Below are 20,105 nucleotides of genomic sequence, written 5' to 3' on the forward strand. Positions count from 1 at the left end.
AAACACAACAAAAATCACCACCTCTGAGTGCTCAGAGAGAGGAATACCTGTGCATACACTTATTTTAAATTTAGCAGTTCCTGCTCCTTGGAAATGTTGCTTAGCACTAGGAGCATCTGAAAAATAGCATGTTTTTAATTATTTTAGCTAAAACAGAGATGAACTGACAGACCAGGCAACTGCTGCAGCCTGCTGCTGGTCTCCTCTACACTTCGGTTTCATGTAATGGGTTGAAATTAATCTTTTTCACCACTGACCTCAAAAACAGAACAGGAACCACCGTTAGGTTTGAGTGACACAGTACCCTTAAGCACACACAAAGAGAAACTCAACGTGCTGGGGAACGTGAAGATTTGTGTTGGCCATCTATCTCAGGAAATTGTTTTACCTCCTTCAGAGAAGCCTAGCAACAGCTGAAGGTCAATTCCTCAAGCTTTTACCTCTGTTACCTTCAGAGGGTTTCAGGCGATATCGTAAAGAGGAGCTCATGCAATCCTCAAGTAGTGTTTTTAGAAATAGTGTGGCTGGATTCCAGCATAATTAATTAAATTCTTCTGCCAAAAAAAAAAAAAAAAAACAAACCACCTTGCAGCTCCATAATGCAGCTCCTTGCTGTCTGCATTTGTGTGGCATCGGTGGATGGAATGTGAAAATTTGACAGGATACAAGAACTGGCTGCATTTCAATGGGGGATTCTTTTTTTTCCTTTTCTTTTCTTCTTAAATTATAATTTGCTAAATATCAACAGCACATTCCTCACTGTCTCACACAAAAGAAGGAAGAGCAGCCCTCTTGTAAAGGCTCTGAAATGACAGCTCACACACACAAATGACCAAAGAGGAAAGCTCAGTGGGGTGCTCAACTGGTCTTTATTTTGGTGCAGGATATGACTGGAAGAGAAGATTTACTCTAAAGGCTGTAATGAAATGACTGAGGAAATAAAATACATCAGGTGAGCTGCATGGGCCACTTGGAGAGCAGGATGGAGACAGGCAAGGAGGAAGAATACAAAGAGACAAAGAGGAACACAGCTCTGAAAATAAGACCAATAACACCATGAAAAGCAGAGTGTGAAGTCTGATGAGAAAAGCATGGAGCAGCTGAGAGTTACTAAGATCAAGTTAAAGCAGCTGAAGGAAAATAGAAGTTACCCCTGCCCCTACAATTCAGGCAACAAAGGTGAGTGCCCTGGCTCTGTTTGGTGAGCAAAGGTGTAGGGAAAGTGGCTGAACAAAAGCAAGGCAAAGATTAAGCTGGATTCTACGAAGTGTTGTGAAGTGCTGGAGCAGAAAACGAGACAGAAGGAAACCCACGTGATGCAGCAGCGTGGTTATCGATGGCAGAGAGCTTTTATCTGAGTAACACCTATTAAAAATATATTCTGTTGTACTGGAGATCATGAGCTACTTTTTTTTTTTTCCCCTCCTTAAGAAGTTCTTACCTCCAAAACAGCTAACACAGTATCCAGCTGGTCTTCCCGGAGCGTGATGTTGTTGGAGATTTTTCTCATCGTGTGTATCGACTGCAGCCTCACCTCCTCGATCTCGTCGTTAAACATGTCCACCAAAAAATCGAGACATTTCTCCGCAAAAGAAGGCGAGGACTGGGCCAGCATACAGAGAGCCTCGACCGCAGCAATGCGAACCTCTGTTAAAAGACAGGGAAGGATTTAATCATTATTGCTGCTTAAAAGGATACCCCAAGCGACAGCCAGGCCTCGGCTTGTTCAAGGACTGGGCTAAGGACAGGAGTTGCTAAGGAAACACTGAGGATGACAGAGAGTGAGCAGGGACCCGTGACACCGGGGACCTTTTCACGGGAAAGCCTTCAAATCAAAAGCCTCACCTCTACTACAGCTCGTGCTGCTGCTTTAGGTGCCTGCACAGGGACTTTCAGGTGAAAGAAGGTCTCCTGGCCAGCTATTAATATTTCATGGCACATTTTGCCATTTTTATAGCGTAGCTATAACCCTGGTATCTTAAGCAAGCTCATTTAGATAATTAAACCCTGCTTGCTTTATTCTTGCAGACGTTTTAATTGCTCAGAGCATTCACTGTGTTTTTAGCTTGCCACGTAGCACTTGGTGAATTGCTGAAAAGCGCAAGAGGATCAGCATTTCAGCAGCAAACAGAACTAAATTCCTCTGTTTCATGACTTCCTCAAAAGAAAGGGGAAAAAAAAGCCACCTAATTATTAAAATGGCTCAATTTAAGCAGAAAGAAAACAATACATACACTTATTCAGAATGCATTTATGCTGTAAAACGTAGCAGGAATTTAAAGAGCACCCAAATATAAGAAGCTTATGTGGAGAGGAGATCCTCCTCCCAGTGCTAACTTCCATACCATTTCTGTGCTGGGATCATAAAAATGAAGATTAATCTGATGTCTTGCAAACATTATTGTTTTAAGCACACTTCTATTTTTCATTCTAATTAGCTCATCTTGAAAGCGTTTATTTAAAGTTGCGTTTAATTTTTAGGCCTATTGTTCTTAAAGCACATACTCGATTCCTGATTATTCTGATTAAGCAGAGGAATGCAAACTCAGCAAGACCTCTGCTTCTTCTGTGGCAAAGCCTTTGTCACAGCTACGAGTCTCCGTGGTCTTTAAGGCCAAGGTATTGGAAGGAAAACCACCACCACCACCACACATTTGCCAATATTGCGTTCATAAACTGACACGCTGATTTAGATTCAAGTTAAAGATAGAATTCAAGAAATTAAGAAAAGCTGGGAGTAAGAAAGAAGATGGTTCAGCAGGATTTAAAAATGCTGCAGTGGAAGGAGACACATCCATGACTCAGAGACCTGTGCCTAGTCCACATTTCTCCATTTTACCAGCAATCCTGGTCAACAAACTGGAGAATGAGTTCCACAAACCAATGGAATGAGCCAGTGAGAAATTTTTATTGTTATTTGGAAAAAAAGTTGCATTTTTGAGCTTCAGGGAGAGTTTAGCTATTAAGAGAGCATGCTTTTATTTGCAGGAGTCGTGGATTAATAAACTAGAGATATTGTTAGAGCTTTTATACTTTCTAATTTAGTCTCATCCTTGCAGCAGTGTTAGAATCAAAATCAGAATACGTTCAGGGCTGAGCATTTTCAGGGTTCTGTACAAATACCAGCCGTTCTCAGCAGCCTTTTGAAATACAAACCTCCACTTTGTCCCCAGGAAAGTTGGGCTACAAAAGGCTAAAACACACAGACCTTCCTGAGGCCACCAGCATGCTCAGTGCTACAGCCAAACTTAAAAGCTCCAGAATGCCCATTTTGATACTGATAATTTATCCTTTTTAAAAGAACTGACCAGATATCATCTGCTGTAAAGCAGATGAAGGCCTCCAAGTTCATCACAGCAAGGCTGGGAGACCCTAGTACGTTAGAGCACGTCCATGTGATCTTAAAACATAGCTATTTTCATCAAAGAATTATAAATACAATTGCTAAAGATATAAGCAAGACCCCACCTGAAATACAAATGCCCAAAACCACACAGAACCAGTCACCAATTTTCAAGAATATTCATTCTGACTGGCCAAGAGAAAAGCTTTTGGTCAACACTGGTATAAAAGAAACTTAGCCTAGTTAGCTCCTTGCAAAAAATTAATTTAATTCATTAGGAAAGCCAATCCTTGAGAGCAGCAACAACAGTTTAATCTAAAACCTAAGAAAAAGAACACACTGCCTAAGAACAAATGGATGCAAGTTGGCAATGGATAAACATCAGTTAGAAATTAGAAAGCTTCTGTTAATTGGAACTGCTGGATTCTGAAATGTTCTGAGGAGTATGAGGGCTTGTCTCCTCTAGTTCTGACATCTGTGAGGATGGAAGCTGCAATGTTTACACAAGGAATTCTTACTGGACTCCATGGATGAGGTGTCTTGCAGTGCCTTGAGTTAAATACCAAGTTCCGTAAACCTCTCAGCAGATCTGATTTTCCTTCTTCCAGAGAAAAATACCAATTTCAAACAACATAAGCTTATGTTTCATGTTCAAAACACATTCAACTGTTAAATTTAAGTCACACACACACAAAAAAAAGGGTTCTGAATAGCATAAGCAACCACTTCTTCCCAGATATTTTATTAAAACTTTACTGTTTACAGAAAGCTGTTTGATTTTGGCTACTCAATTCAGCATTTCTTTCCAAAATACTGTGCACCACTAATATCTTTGAAACAACTGCCAGATGAGGAAGGAAAAAATAAAAATCCAACACCTCGAAGTCTGCAATTAGTTTAAAAAACCTCACACGCAGAGACACACACCAGCCAGGTGATCTATTTTGTTCATAAATAAATACATAAAATTTTTTAGCTTGTATGTCCTATGCAACTTGGTCACTGCATAAGTTAACACTTACCATACATCTCATCTTCCAGGCCGTGAACAAAGGCTCCGCAAGCTCCTGATTCAATCAAGTTCACAGCACCTGTATCGATTTCCTCTTTGGGAGCATCATCTCCCCATTTTCTGCCACTTGAAAACTCCCCAGAGCTGTAGAGTTCCTTGGCTCGTTCATGTGCAGTGCGCTTCCTCTGTCCAAACAGATTTTTCAGTTACAACCACGGGAACCTTTAAAGATGACTCAACAAAATATTATTTTTTAATTCAAAAATGGCTGTATCTTGAGGTTTAGACACTGATGTAGACATGCAAATGCTGAGAAAAGTTATTAATACCTTCTCCTCTACAAATATTTTGAATTGCCAGTAATGCTTTGTGCTTCTGACATTGGGAAAGGATAGTAACTAATATATTTTAATTAACATATTCTTAGACATCTTTCTTAACCAAACTGGGTAGAGCACAGGCCCATCTGTCAAGTATCCAATATCCAATCTACAAAAAAAACAGATGATACCACAGCTCTGGCTTCATTATTGTTTTGTAGGCAAGAGAAACGGAACATAATACCTTGAGCAAGCTACTTAGGGAAGAAATTTTACTGAAAAGTGGCTTTTTTTTTTTTGCTCATAGGGCTCAAAGGTTCCAGTCTCCAGACGCTCATCGCTCTTGAAATGTCTCTGACTACCAGCCAGATCCTGCAGGATGCTGCCGTAAGCTTGCTCCCAAAATCAGGATGCAATCTTTCTGCACAAAACAGAGCTTTTAGCCAAACGGCTGTCAGAAGAACACGAGCGTTTACCTCTCATCTGTGAAACCTGAATAGCCTAGAGCTGTTTATTACACAGCTCAGCTAACGAAATCTAAAACTGGCAATTGCTTCGCTGACTTTAATCTAAAAGAAAACCTGCCATCATCAATTAACTCTCAGCAGCCCCGAGGCAAGGACATGCAAAACAAACAGGCTCAGCATTAACAGGTGCTGTGCCATTTTAGTGCACAGGGAAAAAAAAAAACAACATGCAAGCATTTCCATACCCTCAGATCCGACATGAGCTTCTTGTCAAGGGTCTGCTCCAAGAAATGGGAGCTAACTTGTTGCATGGAACCCTAAAGGACAGAAAAAAAGATATAACAAAAGGAAGTAAGAAAATTCTTCTCAATTTTACCATACAATTTCCTGATACATCCCAACACAGGGTCGAATCGTTTATTTTCTTCCTACTGTGAGAAATTAATTCACGCTAACAGTTTTATATAGTGCTTGACACTGCTGCATGGCAGAACCCAGAAGAGTTTGCTTAACATGAGCAGAACAGCTGATTTTCCCACTGAATTTAATCTAGCTTTTCTTGAGTTCAGTTGTTTACATGTCTTGGGGAAGTGGAAGGGGAAATTATTCCAAGTGCTTGTTTTTTATTGGATATCTGTCTAACCTCAAGGAAAGAATTATTGTAGAGATCAGCTGAGAAAAAAACAAACGTACTCAAAACCATGCACTCAACCTCTTTTTTCCTTCTCAGAATTTTGGTATGAATAGATCTACACTGTTATTAAATTCCCTCCTATTTCAAGTAGATGAAAAAAAGGAAACCTAACAGAAAAAGAACTATCAGACAGAGAAAAGAATGCACCTTACCAATAATTTTGCAGCTTGCACTCTAACAACCCAGGAGCCATCGCTAACCATATGACAGATTTTTCCAAATGCATCATCAACCAAACGAATTTCCTCATTAGACGAAGGAATCGGGACAATGCTAGGACAGAGAAACAGAACTCAGCTTGCTGACCTGATGCCATGCAGTGTGATGGAAAACAAAAATATAATTAAACTGAATTCCCGTGGATGTACGGTAAATATCAGGAACCAAAACGTCATCCGGATCAGTGCCTTCTCATCAGGTGTCAGCATTTTGCACACATCAGTTTTTAAACAGCTGCTCCTGAGACTTCCTGGCGCAAAACTGCCAGGATATTTGGATATTTCCGTGCCTCCTTTTTGAGTCACTTTGCACACAGCACGTACCTTTCAGGATAAAGTTGACTGAGGACCCAAATGAGCTGAACTGCAGCACTGCGCACTTGCTCGTAATCGTCTGCCAACAGCTTGCAGGCCTGAAAAAAGATTTGCAATCCAGTATACCGTTTCCCACAGATTTATGACCCTCACCATAAATCAGTCCAGACATTATAAATGAGAAAAAAATCAGTCTTCTCTTCTAATCCCCCATATTTCCAAATTTGATCAGGTAGGGAAGTCCTAATAAAACCTGTTAGGCACACAGTGTGCTCCAGACATACCTGCACTGCGTGGGAAGCACACAGCATGATTCTTTCCTAGGACTTAGCTCTGCAACCCTACTGACATAACACAAGCAGGTCCACAGGAGGCCCTGAAGATGATCAGAGAGCTGGAGCAAAGAAAGGCTGAAAGAGCTGGGGTTGTTTAGCCTGGAGAAGGCTCTGGGGAGAGCTTATTGCAGCCTTTCAGTGCCTAAAGGGGCTTATAGGAAAAACAGGGAGAGATATTTTACTAGGGTGTGTAGGGACAGGACAAGGAGTAAGGGCTTTAAACTAAAAGAGCATCAATTTAGATTAGATTTAAGGGAGAAATTCTTCACTCAGAAGATGGTGAGGCACTGGCACAGGCTGCCTAGAGAAGCTGTGGGTATCCCATCCCTGGAGGTGTTCAAGGTCAGGCTGGATGGGGCTTTGAGCAACCTGCTCTGGTGAAAGATGTCACTGCCCACAGCACAGGGAGTGGAACTGGGTGGGTTTTAAGGTCTCTTCCAAGCCAAACCCTGTGATTCCATAACAAACCCAAGCATCAGGTGTATTCCCCAATATACAAGGGTTTAACACTTTGAGATTGCAAGATGACAGCAATAATTATGCAAAGCCTTGCTCTTCCCATGGTTATCTCCCCCCAGTAAACAATATATTCTGATCAAAACACATAATTTAGTCCATTTGAGATCAAAAAGATGCAAAACTGTTTCTTATTTCCACTGCCATAGGGCAACAAAGAATACAGGCAACCTGTGTGCAGAATACCCCACCTCTGTTTAGTGATATTCACCTTTCAAAGCACACTGTCATAGAATCTAAAAAAAGCAAGACAGGCAAATAATTACAAAATAAATACAAATGAATGAGGTTTTACCTGACCATAAATGGCCTGCTGTAATTTTAATCCTCTTTCGTGAAGCTGCAGCTACAGGGGAAAGAAAAAGAAAAAATGAAATATAACTTCATTTTTAATTGTCGTTTTTCATCACTTCTGCTTTGAGTAAAGTTAGTTGCTTGCATGTGTTGATTGCTGCTATAATCAGGCTATTACACAATCAAGTATTTTAAATAAAAATCTTGACTTCAGTATAAACTTTTAAATGTCACAGCCATTTATGCTTTGATTGCTTAGGAAAACACCATTTATATAAACGCGTTGCCTGTTCAGTCCCTCAAACTCCAAACAATTGCTTGGTGTTATTCAGTTTCATCCACTACCTGAAACACAGACCCAGAAGCAGTATTGCCAGTGAATTTTCCTGCTCTATAAATCTTCAATTACCCAACCAGATGAACAACGAAAAACTAAATCATACTAAACCTTGTTTGTCTCCATTTGGAATAAAGTAAATCTGACAAACAAGAACAGTAGCACTGAATACAGTCAACAAAAGAAACAGTTGCTTTTCTGTATTCATTTCAAAACACAACATGGTGGTGATATAGTATAAAATCCATAAATAAAATAACAAGAAACATGGTAGCAATGAAAACTGCAATCAAAAAGCCTACAAGAGGTTAGTGACCCTGAATCCATTCAGGATCTTTAAACTGAAGCAAAACAATTGACTTCGTGCTGTAATTATTAAATTTAAAGGTCAGACACTTTACTAGGGACGTGGTTCAAATGTCAATAAAGAAGTCACTAAAGAGGTTTAAAAAGTTGTATGAAAAAAATCAAATGGAATGACAACGAAGGACGAGGGAGATTCTGACAGAATGACTGAATCTTCCCTCAGCAGAGGGAGATTCTGGACAGATTCAAGTGAAGCGTGACCTCTCAAATGCATCTTGCTTCTTTCTTCAGAGTCTAAGAACAATAATGAAAGTGCCCTTGTTCACCATCAGGTCAGATGGGATATTGTTATGAACTGTAAGGGTAACAGAGGAAGTTCTGTATACCCATCTACTCACAAGCAACTCTCACCAGCCAAAATTCTCAGCTGAGCAGTCATCGCTCGTATTTTTGCTGCTACATATTTCTGGAAGGTCTTCCTTACAGAACCCCAAACAGTTCCTTTCGCTATATTAGCACTACTTACCATGGCTTTTATAGCTGCTGTCCTAACACGAGGGTCCTGGTCGTTGAAATGATCTCCTATTATCTTCTGGACATCTTTGGCAGCCTGGCTCTCAGCTTCTTTTGCAACACCTTTCTCCACCGGTCCGAGACAGCCAATTAACTGAAGACACTTATTTCTTACCCCATGGGAAGAATCTGTCAGATGCTATGAAATACGAGAGAAGAATAGATATAATTGGATTTGGATTGTTCTTTTATCCCTTCAAAAGAACTACTCATAATAGGATTTCTAGCAGTTAAGAAATGTTGGCATTTTGATGAAAAAATTTTAAATAAGTTAAGCAGTGAGGACACATTTTTTCCTCTGGCAGCGATGAAAATTTAAAAAGATTATAAACGCATTTGCTTAAGTATTTTAATGCTTCTTAATTCTTTCTATTAATAAAATAAGCTATTTGTCAGGCAATATTCTTGGTTGAGTTTTTAAATATCACCTACAAAACACCAATATGCTTATAAAACGTAAGAGAAAGAGAAAAATATCTTAAAAAGCAGCAAAGATGCCTCACAAACACCAGTGCCATTTATAAACTTGCTAACGAGAGTCAGTGTTGTGCTCACACCACGTTCACTTTCAAGTCACTCTTATTTAAATTTTAATACCTCAAGCTCTCTCCCAAAAGGGATTGAATCCCAAAATGAATATGCAAGAGCAGAGCTTTGCTACGGAGCTGCCTTACCTTACAGGCCACCTCTACCAGCCTCATCCTTACAGAGGGGTTCTCTGTGAGCTTCGTGCCTATCACCAGCAGGGTGTCCAGCAGCTGAGCAAGGACCTGATGAGACTCTGCAAAAGGAAAGAGTGAAAAGTGATTTACCTCATTGCTGAGCTCCTCACCAGCCCCAGAACTGTAGAATTATTTAGGGCTAAAGGTCCTCACAGAGGCTTCTCCTTTTAGGGCCAAAAATAAGCCCAGCTGCCTTGGTTTCTCCTTGCACATCGTGTAAAACAGCCCCCAGTCACTCTGGTCGCCCTCTGCTGAACTCAACCAAACTTCCCGGCATTTATCTAGCACCAGGAGCCCAAAAGTTGATGCAGCATCTAAATAGTGCTGAGGAAAGGGTAATAATTGCTTCCCTCGACCTCCTGGCTACACCCTTCTGCCCCGACCTCAAGCACCACCTGCAAACTGTGGCTTACTCTCATTCTGAAGCGTGTTAATGGCATCATCCACAATGCAGTCCGGGGAGAATCCTGCAGTCTTCGATAACAAACCCAGCAAGGAAGCAATCTTCAGTCTCACAGAGGCATCGTTCTCCTGGAAGGAACAACAGACAGCATTTTTTTCAGTTTGGAGAGCAAAAAACACCGCACAGAGGCAGGACCCATTTACAATTCAGCACATGGGACTGAATTTTAATGCCAGGCTACTTCCTCCTGTCTGCTTTTTACAGCACACCTCACAGGAAAGTAACCACAGCAGAATGTTTCTGTGGCAGCTTCCAGGACATCTCAAAATCATTCTTTTATTCATAATTCCTGAAGATTGCCATCATGATTGTTTGAAAATTTAGAGTTTAAATAATTAGGTTTTCAAGATCCTGGAAAATTCACTGCTGATAATGTTAATATCTTTTAAGTTTTTAATGAACAAACAGGAGGATTTGAGAAGACAAACTGATCCTGGCGGTCTCTTGACCTCTGCTAAGCATCACGGTCTGTGGGCTTGTGGAAATCAGTGTTTCTCTTAACAGTGAGGAGGAATCATGCCAATCTGAGAACAACAACAACAACAGCTGCGTATATTTGTTCATTTAAGCAACAGCAAAAGCTGTCACAGGTGATAATTACATAAATAAGCATCACAAATTATTAAGTTCTTTTTAAAAGTTCATGTATTTCCACGAGTTATTAATCTGAGCATTCTACAGACTTGTGCACCCAACACTTCTAGTCCTAAGGGGAAGGAAATCCACGCTGTCAATGATATCCAAGATAGGGTAAAAAGACAAAATTAAGTTTCGATTTTAAGCCAAGCAAGCATACAGTGCTGAACACGGAGGTGCAGCAACGTTACAGGTACAACGATGACATCTTTCAACAACTGGAGCAATATTACAACTATCACATCTTCCAGAAGTGTTTAGGAGAGACTTCAGTGCCATACTGCCTTGACAAATGCTAAGCCTGCAGGAGCAGCCTCTTTCCAAACTGAGCCAAGGAGCATTTTCTCTCTTTAGAGCTGGAAACTTGGGCTTGAGCAACCATTCCTCTCACTGGACCACGTCCATTAGTGTTAGGATGCACGGATTTCCTCAAAGTGCAAACAAACAAACAAACAAACAACCTTATAAAGGCACTTTTAAATGCCTTGTGCACAATGTTTACAATGCTATCATTACTGAGCTGTAAGTAGCCTCCCAGCCCAGGTGTTTTCTCCCTCTTTCTAATGATCTGTGAGCAGAGAATGAGAAACTTCTCTTTTATATGGTCTGATCACCACCTCAACGAGCAGAACACCAGAAAGTTACCGTGCCTCTAAACCCTTGTCCCAGCCACCCTCAGCACGACCTTAAATAAAGCAATGACACTACAAACAAAATTCATCATCACACAACCGCCTCCACCACAGTTCCCACTTCCAGGGTGAAGTTTTTGAAAGACCAGTTCAGTTCCAGGCTCCCAGGAGATTCTCAGAAACCAGTTCTTCAGAAAATTTGACCTTATGGTACCATAAGATCGGCTGCAGGACTGCAATGCTTTTCAAAAGCTGCTTTCTGTAACCAGCTGGCACTTGAGAACCTGACCTCAGCTGTAACTTTAAGAGTCTCTTTTCTAATACAGACTGCAACACAAATTGAATTTTTATATTTTCCTTAAGTTGTTAGCTCTTCTGAGCATGGAATAGTCAAATGATGAAAGTAAAATCCTTTAAAAAAAAACAGGTAAAACAGTTTCAAGACACAAGCCAAAAGCAAGTTAAATACAGAAGCTGCTAAAACACAGTTTAGAGCTTTAGTGTCAATTCAAAGCAGAGTAGATGCAATTATAAAGCAAAGAACAAACAGAACAAGGACATTTATGGGAAACATTTCAGCTCACAGTGCAGCTTTGTTAGATACAATAACGTTTGGTTTATCAAATTAAGGATCAATACCCAGCTAACGTGAAGGAAGTGTTATTTATTTGTTATCTTGCTGCTAAGAATTTGTTGAAAAACTTTTCCTTTAATAGTTTTTCATAAACAACGTCTTAAAGGTGGTCTGTCCATAGCGATAAGGAACAGTTAAAATGTTTCTCCACTCTTAGAAAAACGAAGAGGTATTTCAATAAAGTTGAGCCAGCTTTGGACAACTTGGAAAGCTTCTTGTCACGTCTTCTGATGCTTGGAAAGTTAATTTAAAATTAAACATGCAGCCCATCTGCAGAGAGAACATAGCTCACATCCCTGCCACTACTCCCGAAATCCTCAACGAAGAGGCCTAGTGGAATGAGCTGTAACCATGGATGCAAAGGACTCATGGATGTAAGGCCAGAAGGATTCTGAAAGCGTGTCTGGCTCCCTGCCTCACTACCTTGTAATAATGCTCCAGCAGGATCCTGACAACGCCTTCCACGCTCTCCACTTCCACGGGCTTCCTGGCAAACTGCAGCAGGTACTGCAAGGCATCGGCAGGCGAGGTGGCTTTGCACAGGTCGACGTGGAGCGCTGCGGACTTGCTGGGCTTGGTCAGGCGCAGCTTCTTGGCCGACAGGTCCTCATGCTGCTGCTGCGGGGGCACGGGGCAGAAACACAGGCGGAATATTTCCTTGAGAAAGCTCCTACGGCACTCACTGGTGGTTCTCTTTACCCTGAAACACCCTGCAGCCCTCTGGGGCAGCTCCCACATGCAGGTAAACACCGCTTGAGGCAACTCCAGCCCCTTCCAACCCCGTGCAGCCACTCCTCCCTCACCTCCCCCTCCAGAGTAGCTCCTCCAGCCCTAAGAAACCCCCTTGCCCTCCTCCTCCCTGGGCTGGGACCACCACCATTCCCCCCTCCCCTGGCAGCAGCGACCCTCCGGCCTCCCCACCCCGAAATAAACATCCTACAGCCTCCCACACACCCCCACAGCCCCCCACACACCCCCACAGCCCCCTCCACACCCCGAACAACCCCTCACAGACCCCCTACCCCCACCCCAAACCCCCACCCCCTTCCCCAGAAGCGGCAGCCGCCCCCCTCTCCCCGCTCTCTCCCTCTTGCCCCTCACAGGAGACCCCTGGACTCCTCCAAGCCCCCTGAGCCGCCCCCGGCCCTGTTTACCTGCACCACCTTGGTGAACTCCTCGTACACCCTCTTCTTCAGGTGCGCCGCCATCTTGCCACCGCCGCCGTACCATAGAGTTCCGGCCTCTCTATCCCGGCTGGAGGTCCGCCTCTATGGTCGGGAGGTCCGGGGAAGGGAGGGGCGGCCGCCTGTTGCCATGGGAACGGCGCGGGAGGGGTCACAAGATGGCGGACGCGCGGCCTGCGCCGCCTATGGGTGGGAGGGGCGCATAGAGTCACAGAGTTATGAAAGTTGGAAAAAAACCTCCAATCTGGTCCAACCACCCCCCTACCACCAATGTCACCACCAAGCCCTGTCCCCAAGCACCACGTCCAACCTCTCCTTGAACACCCCCAGGGACGGGGACTCCCCCACCTCCCTGGGCAACCCGTCCCAATGCTCTTTCTAAGAAGAAATGTCTCCTCATTTCCAACCTGAACCTCCCCAGAAGTGCCCCACAGGGGCTCATTTTTCCTCAGAAATACCCTCCACATGGCGCCAAGTGGCAGCATTTCCAAAGACTGACGCCCACCACCCTTGCCCCAGTGGCTTTGCTCCGCTGTGGGTTTATTATTTATTATAATTTTGGTGAGAAGTGGTGGTAGTGGTGGTTCCTTCAGCTTCCCTCAGGTGTTTCCCTGAGTGTGGTGAAAGATGCTGCGAAACCATGTGTGTGGGAACAAAAATGTTGTTTTTGCACAGAGTTACATTGCTTAGAGGGAAGGAATGTGGTATTGAGATATGCCTGCAGTGAGAAGAAAGCTTGACAGACAACCTTGTAAAATGCAGACAACCAGACTCCTTAGTGCAAATCAGGTGAAATTCACGGTATCGAGACAGATAAGTGAAGAAACATTATCACCTCAAAGAGTAAGAAAGTCAAAAGAAATCTGAAAAATAACAGGCTGGCAACTGGAAGCCATGTATTACCTGGGAAGCATCGCATAGGTTGAGAATCTGGACTACTCAGTCAATGGGGAAACAAGGGAGGGTCCCAGTCATCAAGAAATAAAGTATATAAAGGCTCTTCAGTGAATTTTGGCCCATGGAACTGATGTAAATCTATCTTCCAGGCTAAGTGCCACCAACCACTTGGTTATGATCACAGATCCTATTTTCTAAATCTTTTTGCCTTTTCAGACCTTGATTCTGCCAGTTCTTAACAAGGTTATACATGTAAGAGGTCTCAGCATGTCCCCTCACACCTATGGCTGAACTGCATGGAGGCCAGTGGCATGGCTCCCAAATTTTACTGCTGGGGTATTTGTGTCAGGATGAGCACATCTGAAATCAAACAATTAGAAATGGTTCATATCCATTAGCATGAAGATAAAGCTTTTGAATTCAGGGATTTATCTCGGACGATGTCAGGAAATATAGCACTTCTGTATCATTCAAAGAGCTGTCAAAATATATTTGTTTATCACCCCAGAGATTATTGCCCTGAACAGGGAGGAGTTCTTAGAGTTCTTAGAAGTAAAAGAAATATAGCTGTAATCAAATTAGCCATCATGATTTTCAGATATCCCCAGTTATTAAAACCAACCTAAAAGCCATCTTCAGTAAAAACAAAAATAAAAAATACAATAATAATAAAAAAATAATAATAATATAAAAACCACCAACACCAACAAAAACAAAACAACAAAAAACATTTTGAATATTGACATGTTTTTTAAACCTGATTTAGGACCCAAACCATGTGCTGTAAAGCAGAATAACCGTTGAAGACCCAGGCCTTAGCTTCAGTGGCACTTCCTTCCAGTCAAATCACAGGGGGGTTCCCTATTCTTCCAGAAGCTTATAAAATTAAAAATGGTGCTGTAATAATAACGAATGCCCCAATAAAAAGATTGAAGTAGTGTGACAGGAGAGAGGAGTGCGTGCCCTCATATCAGTGATGGCATTTTTATTTTTTGTTGATCCTAGACCATAGCTGAAAGAAAAGCTATCTTTCCTTCCAAATAAATAATAAATAGCAGTAATAAATACATTGGCTGGAGAGCAGGCTAGAAAGGAACAAGAGGAGAGACTGGGACACTGAAATTCTTTTTAACATAGGTTCTGGTATGAAAACCATGACAGCCAGAGCTTTTGTTTTCTCATTAAAGATCCAAATTCATGTTGAGTAATTGAGTAAGTATTTACGCAGCTTTCAGTGATTCCACTTGGAGTTTTCCTTGTTGTTTTTTTGTTTGTTTGTTTGTTTGTTTTTGTTTTTTTTTTTTCCACAGTTCAGATTATGTCTGATTATAATTATGATTATTATTCATGAGAAACAGTGAAGTATTAATCAGAGGAAAGACTTTATGTACTCCTGCCTTTAATCTCAAAACTGCTTCCAGATTTGATCTCTTGCTTTACAAAATTGATTTTTTTTTCAACACTGCAAATGTTTGCCAGTATTTAGAGGTTGGTCTGTGTCCTTTATAGTCAATACTGTCTGTGTTTATTGATAATAAAACTGCAGCTGCTACACTCTGTGCAGCTTCTGGTACAACAGACTTTAATTTAAGGGTGTTCAAAGCAAGGAGAAGGCTCTGAGGTCAGCATGTTAGTGTGAAGAGACTCTAGATCTTGGTGTTTATGAATCAAAATAAAGCTGAGTGCAGCGGACAAGTCCATGTGCTGCTCTTAACCCTAGGAACAAGCTTGGACCCTAAGGCAGCAGAGTGTTCCTGTTTGTACTGAGACTAATGACGCATGTCCACAGGAGGTATTTGGGATTATTTATTTCCCTTAGGTTGAGTAAGATTGGCTCAACCCTAAAATCTGGCTCCCTCAATTCATCTAATTGTTGGCAACAGAGATTAAATTTCCTTCCTTTCCTGGTACCTCTGGCTCTGCAGTGCCTTTACTCCTCAACATAGTCAGTACTAGTAGACACAAAAGGAATACAGATTTTGGAAAATATCATACTGCATTTCAAGACACACACTTTTTGTATAGTTATCCCCAAAAGCCCAACAAAACATGCTCTTTAATTTGGCAAACAAACAGAGAGTCTTTTGTGGGCCCACAGCCTCCACAGCCTAAGTAAATTTGTTTAAATAATTCCTTTCTTCTGCCCTCCATCAGCGGTGGCACTTTGCTACCACCAGGTGAACAGGAATTTGTAGAAGAAGTCGTGCGATTTGAAGCGAAAACCTTTCTCAGCAACGTGGGGCTGGAAGGATATCTTATACCCTTTGGCTTCAACATCCATCTGAATGCAGTCCAGCAGATCAGAGATGCTCGGCGCTGCTTTCCAGGGGCCGAACTTTACCACGGATTTTTTGTCCATGTCCAAACTGTTCAAGGCATCCTGGCACCTGGCTGCGTCCTCCTCTGTTCGGACAACGCAGACGATGACGCCGGAGCAGCGGGACGCCACCGCCTCCGCCCTGGCGATGCGGATCATCAGTTCGATGTTCTCACTGTAGTTGGGCACGCGGGCCAGGAACTGCTTCCTCGCCACGAGCTCCCCGAAAATCTGCGGGGAGTCCTCCAGCTGCTTGATCAGGGGCTCGATGTCGTAGAACAAGGCCTCCTTGTAGACGTCCTGGACACACTGGGTGGGCACTTGGTTGCTGCGCAAGTACTCCAGGATGTATTTGAAATAGGTGCCCGGCCTGTCGATGAAGAACCTTCCCTCTGAGTCTCGCCTGAGTTTGGGCTGGCCAGTGAACATCTCTGCCAGCTTGGAGCCGGGGTGTTTCTTTAGGGTGCTCAGCGTCGTCGTGTACAGCTCCCCCCCGACGTTCAGCTCCACAATGGGTGACAGCTGCGGGTGGCACAAGGGAACAAAAACCCCACACGCGTTACCCCTCCGTGGCTGTCAGCATAAAAGCGTCAGGGAAAAGGGGAAAAAAGAAATACAATTGCAGCTGGAAATTGGAATGGCAGCGTAAAGAGCAGGATGAACTCTTGTCCCAAGGGGGGCGGATGGGGATGTCCTCATCATTTGTTTCTAAATTTAGGATATTTATACTTGGTTCATATAACCAGAGCAGCAGAGACTTGGACATTTCTAAATGGGTCCTCACCACATCCCTGGGACATAGCAGAGTCATTTTACCCGTAGGAAAGACAGACAAGAAGAGTCTTGGGGAAGCTGTCAGTGGTTTTGGGGTTTGATGTCGATCTCCTAAATCCCACACGAGCATTATCCCTGCTTTCAGGGCCCTCACCCTCCTGTCGCTGCACTGCAGAGGGGCGAGGACACATCTCAAAGTCATGAAGCTCCGTTCCTCTCACCTGAGGTAATATTTTCTCTTCAAAAGCAAAACTCAAGCTTTTTGAAACCTTAGACATGGTGGGACTGGCTTTCAGCTGTCTGGGGGGTCTGTTACAAACCCTGAAGCAGGATGCCAACATCCAGCATGTCTGAGGTGGAGCACAGAATCTTTTTACCTCAGTATCTGTGTGTGGTGGCATTAGATGGGATGTAAAGAGGATAATTCGTGCAGCTGAGGTGGATTAAAGAAGGAAGAAGGCAAAGTTTGGATTTTGATTGGTGTTTCTTTTAGTTCACTGTCTGAAACGTCAGGTGAGGCCTGCCCAGAGCGCGGGACCTGGCGTCACTTCTGACCTTGCTGAAGAACTTTTAGCAGCCTCCCTTTGGGTTTTTTTAGCGCTTGGTCGAGCGAGACGAGGAAGAAATGAGGCACTTCTTTCCTCTCACAACGTCACTCCTGTGACAAATCACACTCCCAGGACCACGCCTGCCATTGGGACAGAGCGAGTCAACAACCAGCCCTCCTCTTTCTTGGATCCGACCACGCAGGGATCTGCCCCAGTGCCTCCAGTCACATGCTGGAAGTGAAGCGTGCCAGCCAGAGCTGGCAAAAGGAGGGGACAGGAACAGACAACTCATGGCTGAGGGAAACCTCGTCTTTAAAACAGCAGCAAGCCGTGAGGTCCAGCAGAAATGAGGTCACAGCTTAGGCAAGCCAGGGAAATGATAGGAGATGCTGGCCAAAGACCCAGCTGGAATATTGCTTTGCCCCAGCAATGGGGGCTTCGTCTCAAGGGCAAGCATCTGCGACAGGGCCAAGAGAAGAGAAAACGATTCTCTGAGAGTATCTAGAGATTTCTACCCCCAAAAGTGCATGCCCCAAAGCTGTTCCTCCAGTAAAACCTCTAAGTTAGGAAATCTGCCCTTACTCCAAGTGATAACAACAGCTTTCCCCAGCAGGGTTCATTATCAGGAGGGTCTCATGTTTTTGAGCCCTTGCTCCTTTTTCAGGAGGGAGGCTGAGTGTTTCCTAATGTTTGCCACTCATACAAATGGAAAACATATTCTTTGTTAATCCAGTAGCCAGACTAACAAGCCACACAGCACACTTTTACGTTAGGGATCCAGCAAATCAAAGTTAACATCAAATATCAAATTAATTCCACCGCTTGCCAAAAGAGAAAAATAACCACCTAGGGTGTTTGCTGCTGCCTTGTATGCCTGCGAGGGACGTGGCCCTTCTGTAAGCAAAGCAGAATCCTCTTCGTCACCACACATCTGGCAAGCCCTGGTGTCTTCAAAGTAGCAGATGGGGGACAAAAAACCCTATAATGAAGCCCAGGGGGAATGCTGTGATCCCAGAGGAGAGAGCTGTGTCCCCGAGCCCGTACCTTACTCACCGTGTGCAGGCTGCCGGTGACCTGCTTCCCGAGGGGCTTGTGCTCTGACGAAATGCTCATCTCCCCGAGACCCACGGTGGAAAGAAGGCAGGCAGTGGCTCGTCGACACCACAAAACCCGATACTTTCTGCTCAGCTCCTGCCCCGCACGCTGGATGGCCCTTCCAGCCCTCCTTCACTCGGTTTTACTTCACTGGGTCGTTCTTTTTACCTAATCTGCTGCCCCAGAAGCTCCACTTTTGGCCCTAACACAGCCTCGGGACAGGTTGCAGGTCCAGCCAGAGGGGAGGGAACAGCGTGAAAGCGGAAGCATTTGCTCGTTAGCTTTCTGGCAATCAGCGGGGAGCGGGCTGGACTCGGGCTGGCTGCCAGTGCACACCTCCTGTAACTCTACCTGCGCCGTCACTAGGAGCACAACGATCCTTTCCAGAGAAGGAACACCTCTGGGGAGCCCCACAACCCATGCCTGAGCTGGATTGAAACCAAATCAATATTTTTACCACTTTTTGTCCCCCATTTTTTTTTTTTTTGCCCCAAACCATCTCACTGATGCCGCTATCATATCCAACGCCACCGTCGGCTCAGGGTGCCTACCATCTGGCCAAGGCGGTGTTATTTCCCTCGTTACCAATACAAACCCCGGCTGCTGAGTAATTTGTGCAGGGTAAACAGGACCAAACCCGAATCTCTGCTGGAGCCTGAACCATTCTTTGCAATCGGGCCGGAAAGATTTGGTCGGTATCTTTTTTGCGTGGCGCTTTGGTTTCAGATATCCCGTGCTCAGCAAAGATCAGAAGTGGGAAACACCACAGGGCGCGTGGCGGTGGGGCTGTTTCTCACAGAACTGAAACACCCATGAGGAAATCTGTTCATTCCTTTTCTTTTTTAAAAAAAAATCAGAGTGTTTCGGGGTCCCCTGTTGCTTACAGATTTGTCCTGAGGCCACTCATTGCTTCTGTGTCTTTGTTTCATTATTGGCCAAACTGGACGTGGTTGTCCAAAGCAAAGAGGAGTTTTTGCTGGAGATGGATAAAAACGTGCAGGCTTTGGGGCACACGAGGCTTCCTCAGGTCTCTCAGCTTCTGTTTCAGCTTGCCTCTTTTTTTTCAGCTTTGTCTATCAGTCTAATAAAAGGCTTCATCTCCTCTACCCGCTCACCTTTACAACAAATCCAGTCCTCATTTGAGGCTCCATCAAAGCTGGACCCAGATACTGAAGAGCAGTAGAAGAGGCTGCTTCGTGCAACACCTTGCCTGGAAGATTTCCCCGTGCCAGAATCGAGGGTGGCTGATGAGAGAAGAGACAACAAACCTTCAGGGCCACAACACAGATCCTCGCCAGCTCAGCAAGAGGAATTAGCTGACATCCTAGAATCAGCATTTTGAGATATTTGGCTGGAGGTCACCGTGTATGTGGAAAAAATGATTGTTTTTATTCGTGCTTCTTCTGGGACTTTTTAATCCCGCCAGCTGCACGACTTGCTTGAAGATGGCATTTTTCAGTCCTGCTATGCAAA

The 20,105-nt window shown here is 43.7% G+C and overlaps 2 protein-coding genes across 3 annotated transcripts in view; both read right to left on the minus strand.

The window, feature by feature from the left end:
- Positions 1-13,065, minus strand: part of INTS4 (integrator complex subunit 4) — a 30,305-nt gene extending 17,240 nt beyond the window's left edge. Inside the window, exons 1-11 of the mRNA XM_082761134.1 lie at positions 12,972-13,065; positions 12,241-12,435; positions 9,866-9,983; positions 9,405-9,511; positions 8,684-8,869; positions 7,516-7,566; positions 6,379-6,467; positions 5,989-6,109; positions 5,388-5,459; positions 4,366-4,540; positions 1,442-1,647 (exon numbers count right to left, since the gene is read on the minus strand). Of these exons, the coding sequence (XP_082617260.1) occupies positions 1,442-1,647; positions 4,366-4,540; positions 5,388-5,459; positions 5,989-6,109; positions 6,379-6,467; positions 7,516-7,566; positions 8,684-8,869; positions 9,405-9,511; positions 9,866-9,983; positions 12,241-12,435; positions 12,972-13,025 (1,374 nt within the window). The 5' untranslated portion in view covers positions 13,026-13,065. The remainder of the gene's footprint in view (positions 1-1,441; positions 1,648-4,365; positions 4,541-5,387; positions 5,460-5,988; positions 6,110-6,378; positions 6,468-7,515; positions 7,567-8,683; positions 8,870-9,404; positions 9,512-9,865; positions 9,984-12,240; positions 12,436-12,971) is intronic.
- A 972-nt stretch (positions 13,066-14,037) lies between these two features.
- KCTD14 (potassium channel tetramerization domain containing 14) lies at positions 14,038-18,855 on the minus strand. Of its 2 annotated transcripts, none has more exons than XM_082784720.1 (2): positions 18,582-18,855; positions 14,038-16,737 (listed from the first exon to the last, which is right to left on the minus strand). In XM_082784720.1, the coding sequence occupies exons 1-2, from the start codon at positions 18,648-18,650 to the stop codon at positions 16,066-16,068; spliced, it is 741 nt and encodes a 246-aa protein (XP_082640846.1). In that variant the 5' UTR covers positions 18,651-18,855; the 3' UTR covers positions 14,038-16,065. The 2 variants fall into 2 exon arrangements, with proteins under 2 accessions (XP_082640846.1, XP_082640847.1); XM_082784721.1 differs by having other exon boundaries at positions 14,042-16,737; positions 18,591-18,855.
- Positions 18,856-20,105: the final 1,250 nt, after the last annotated feature.

Source organism: Aythya marila (assembly GCF_965140915.1).
Source record: "Aythya marila genome assembly, chromosome: 1".
Classification (NCBI taxonomy): Eukaryota; Metazoa; Chordata; class Aves; order Anseriformes; family Anatidae; genus Aythya; species Aythya marila.

Bases quoted from the DNA above. Each gene is read 5' to 3' on its own strand.
- KCTD14 (XM_082784720.1), bottom strand. From the start codon at position 18,650: ATGAGCATTTCGTCAGAGCACAAGCCCCTCGGGAAGCAGGTCACCGGC. The intron at 16,738-18,581 runs GTACGGGCTCGG...TGCCACCCGCAG, and splicing joins GCCTGCACACGGTGAGTAAG to CTGTCACCCATTGTGGAGCT.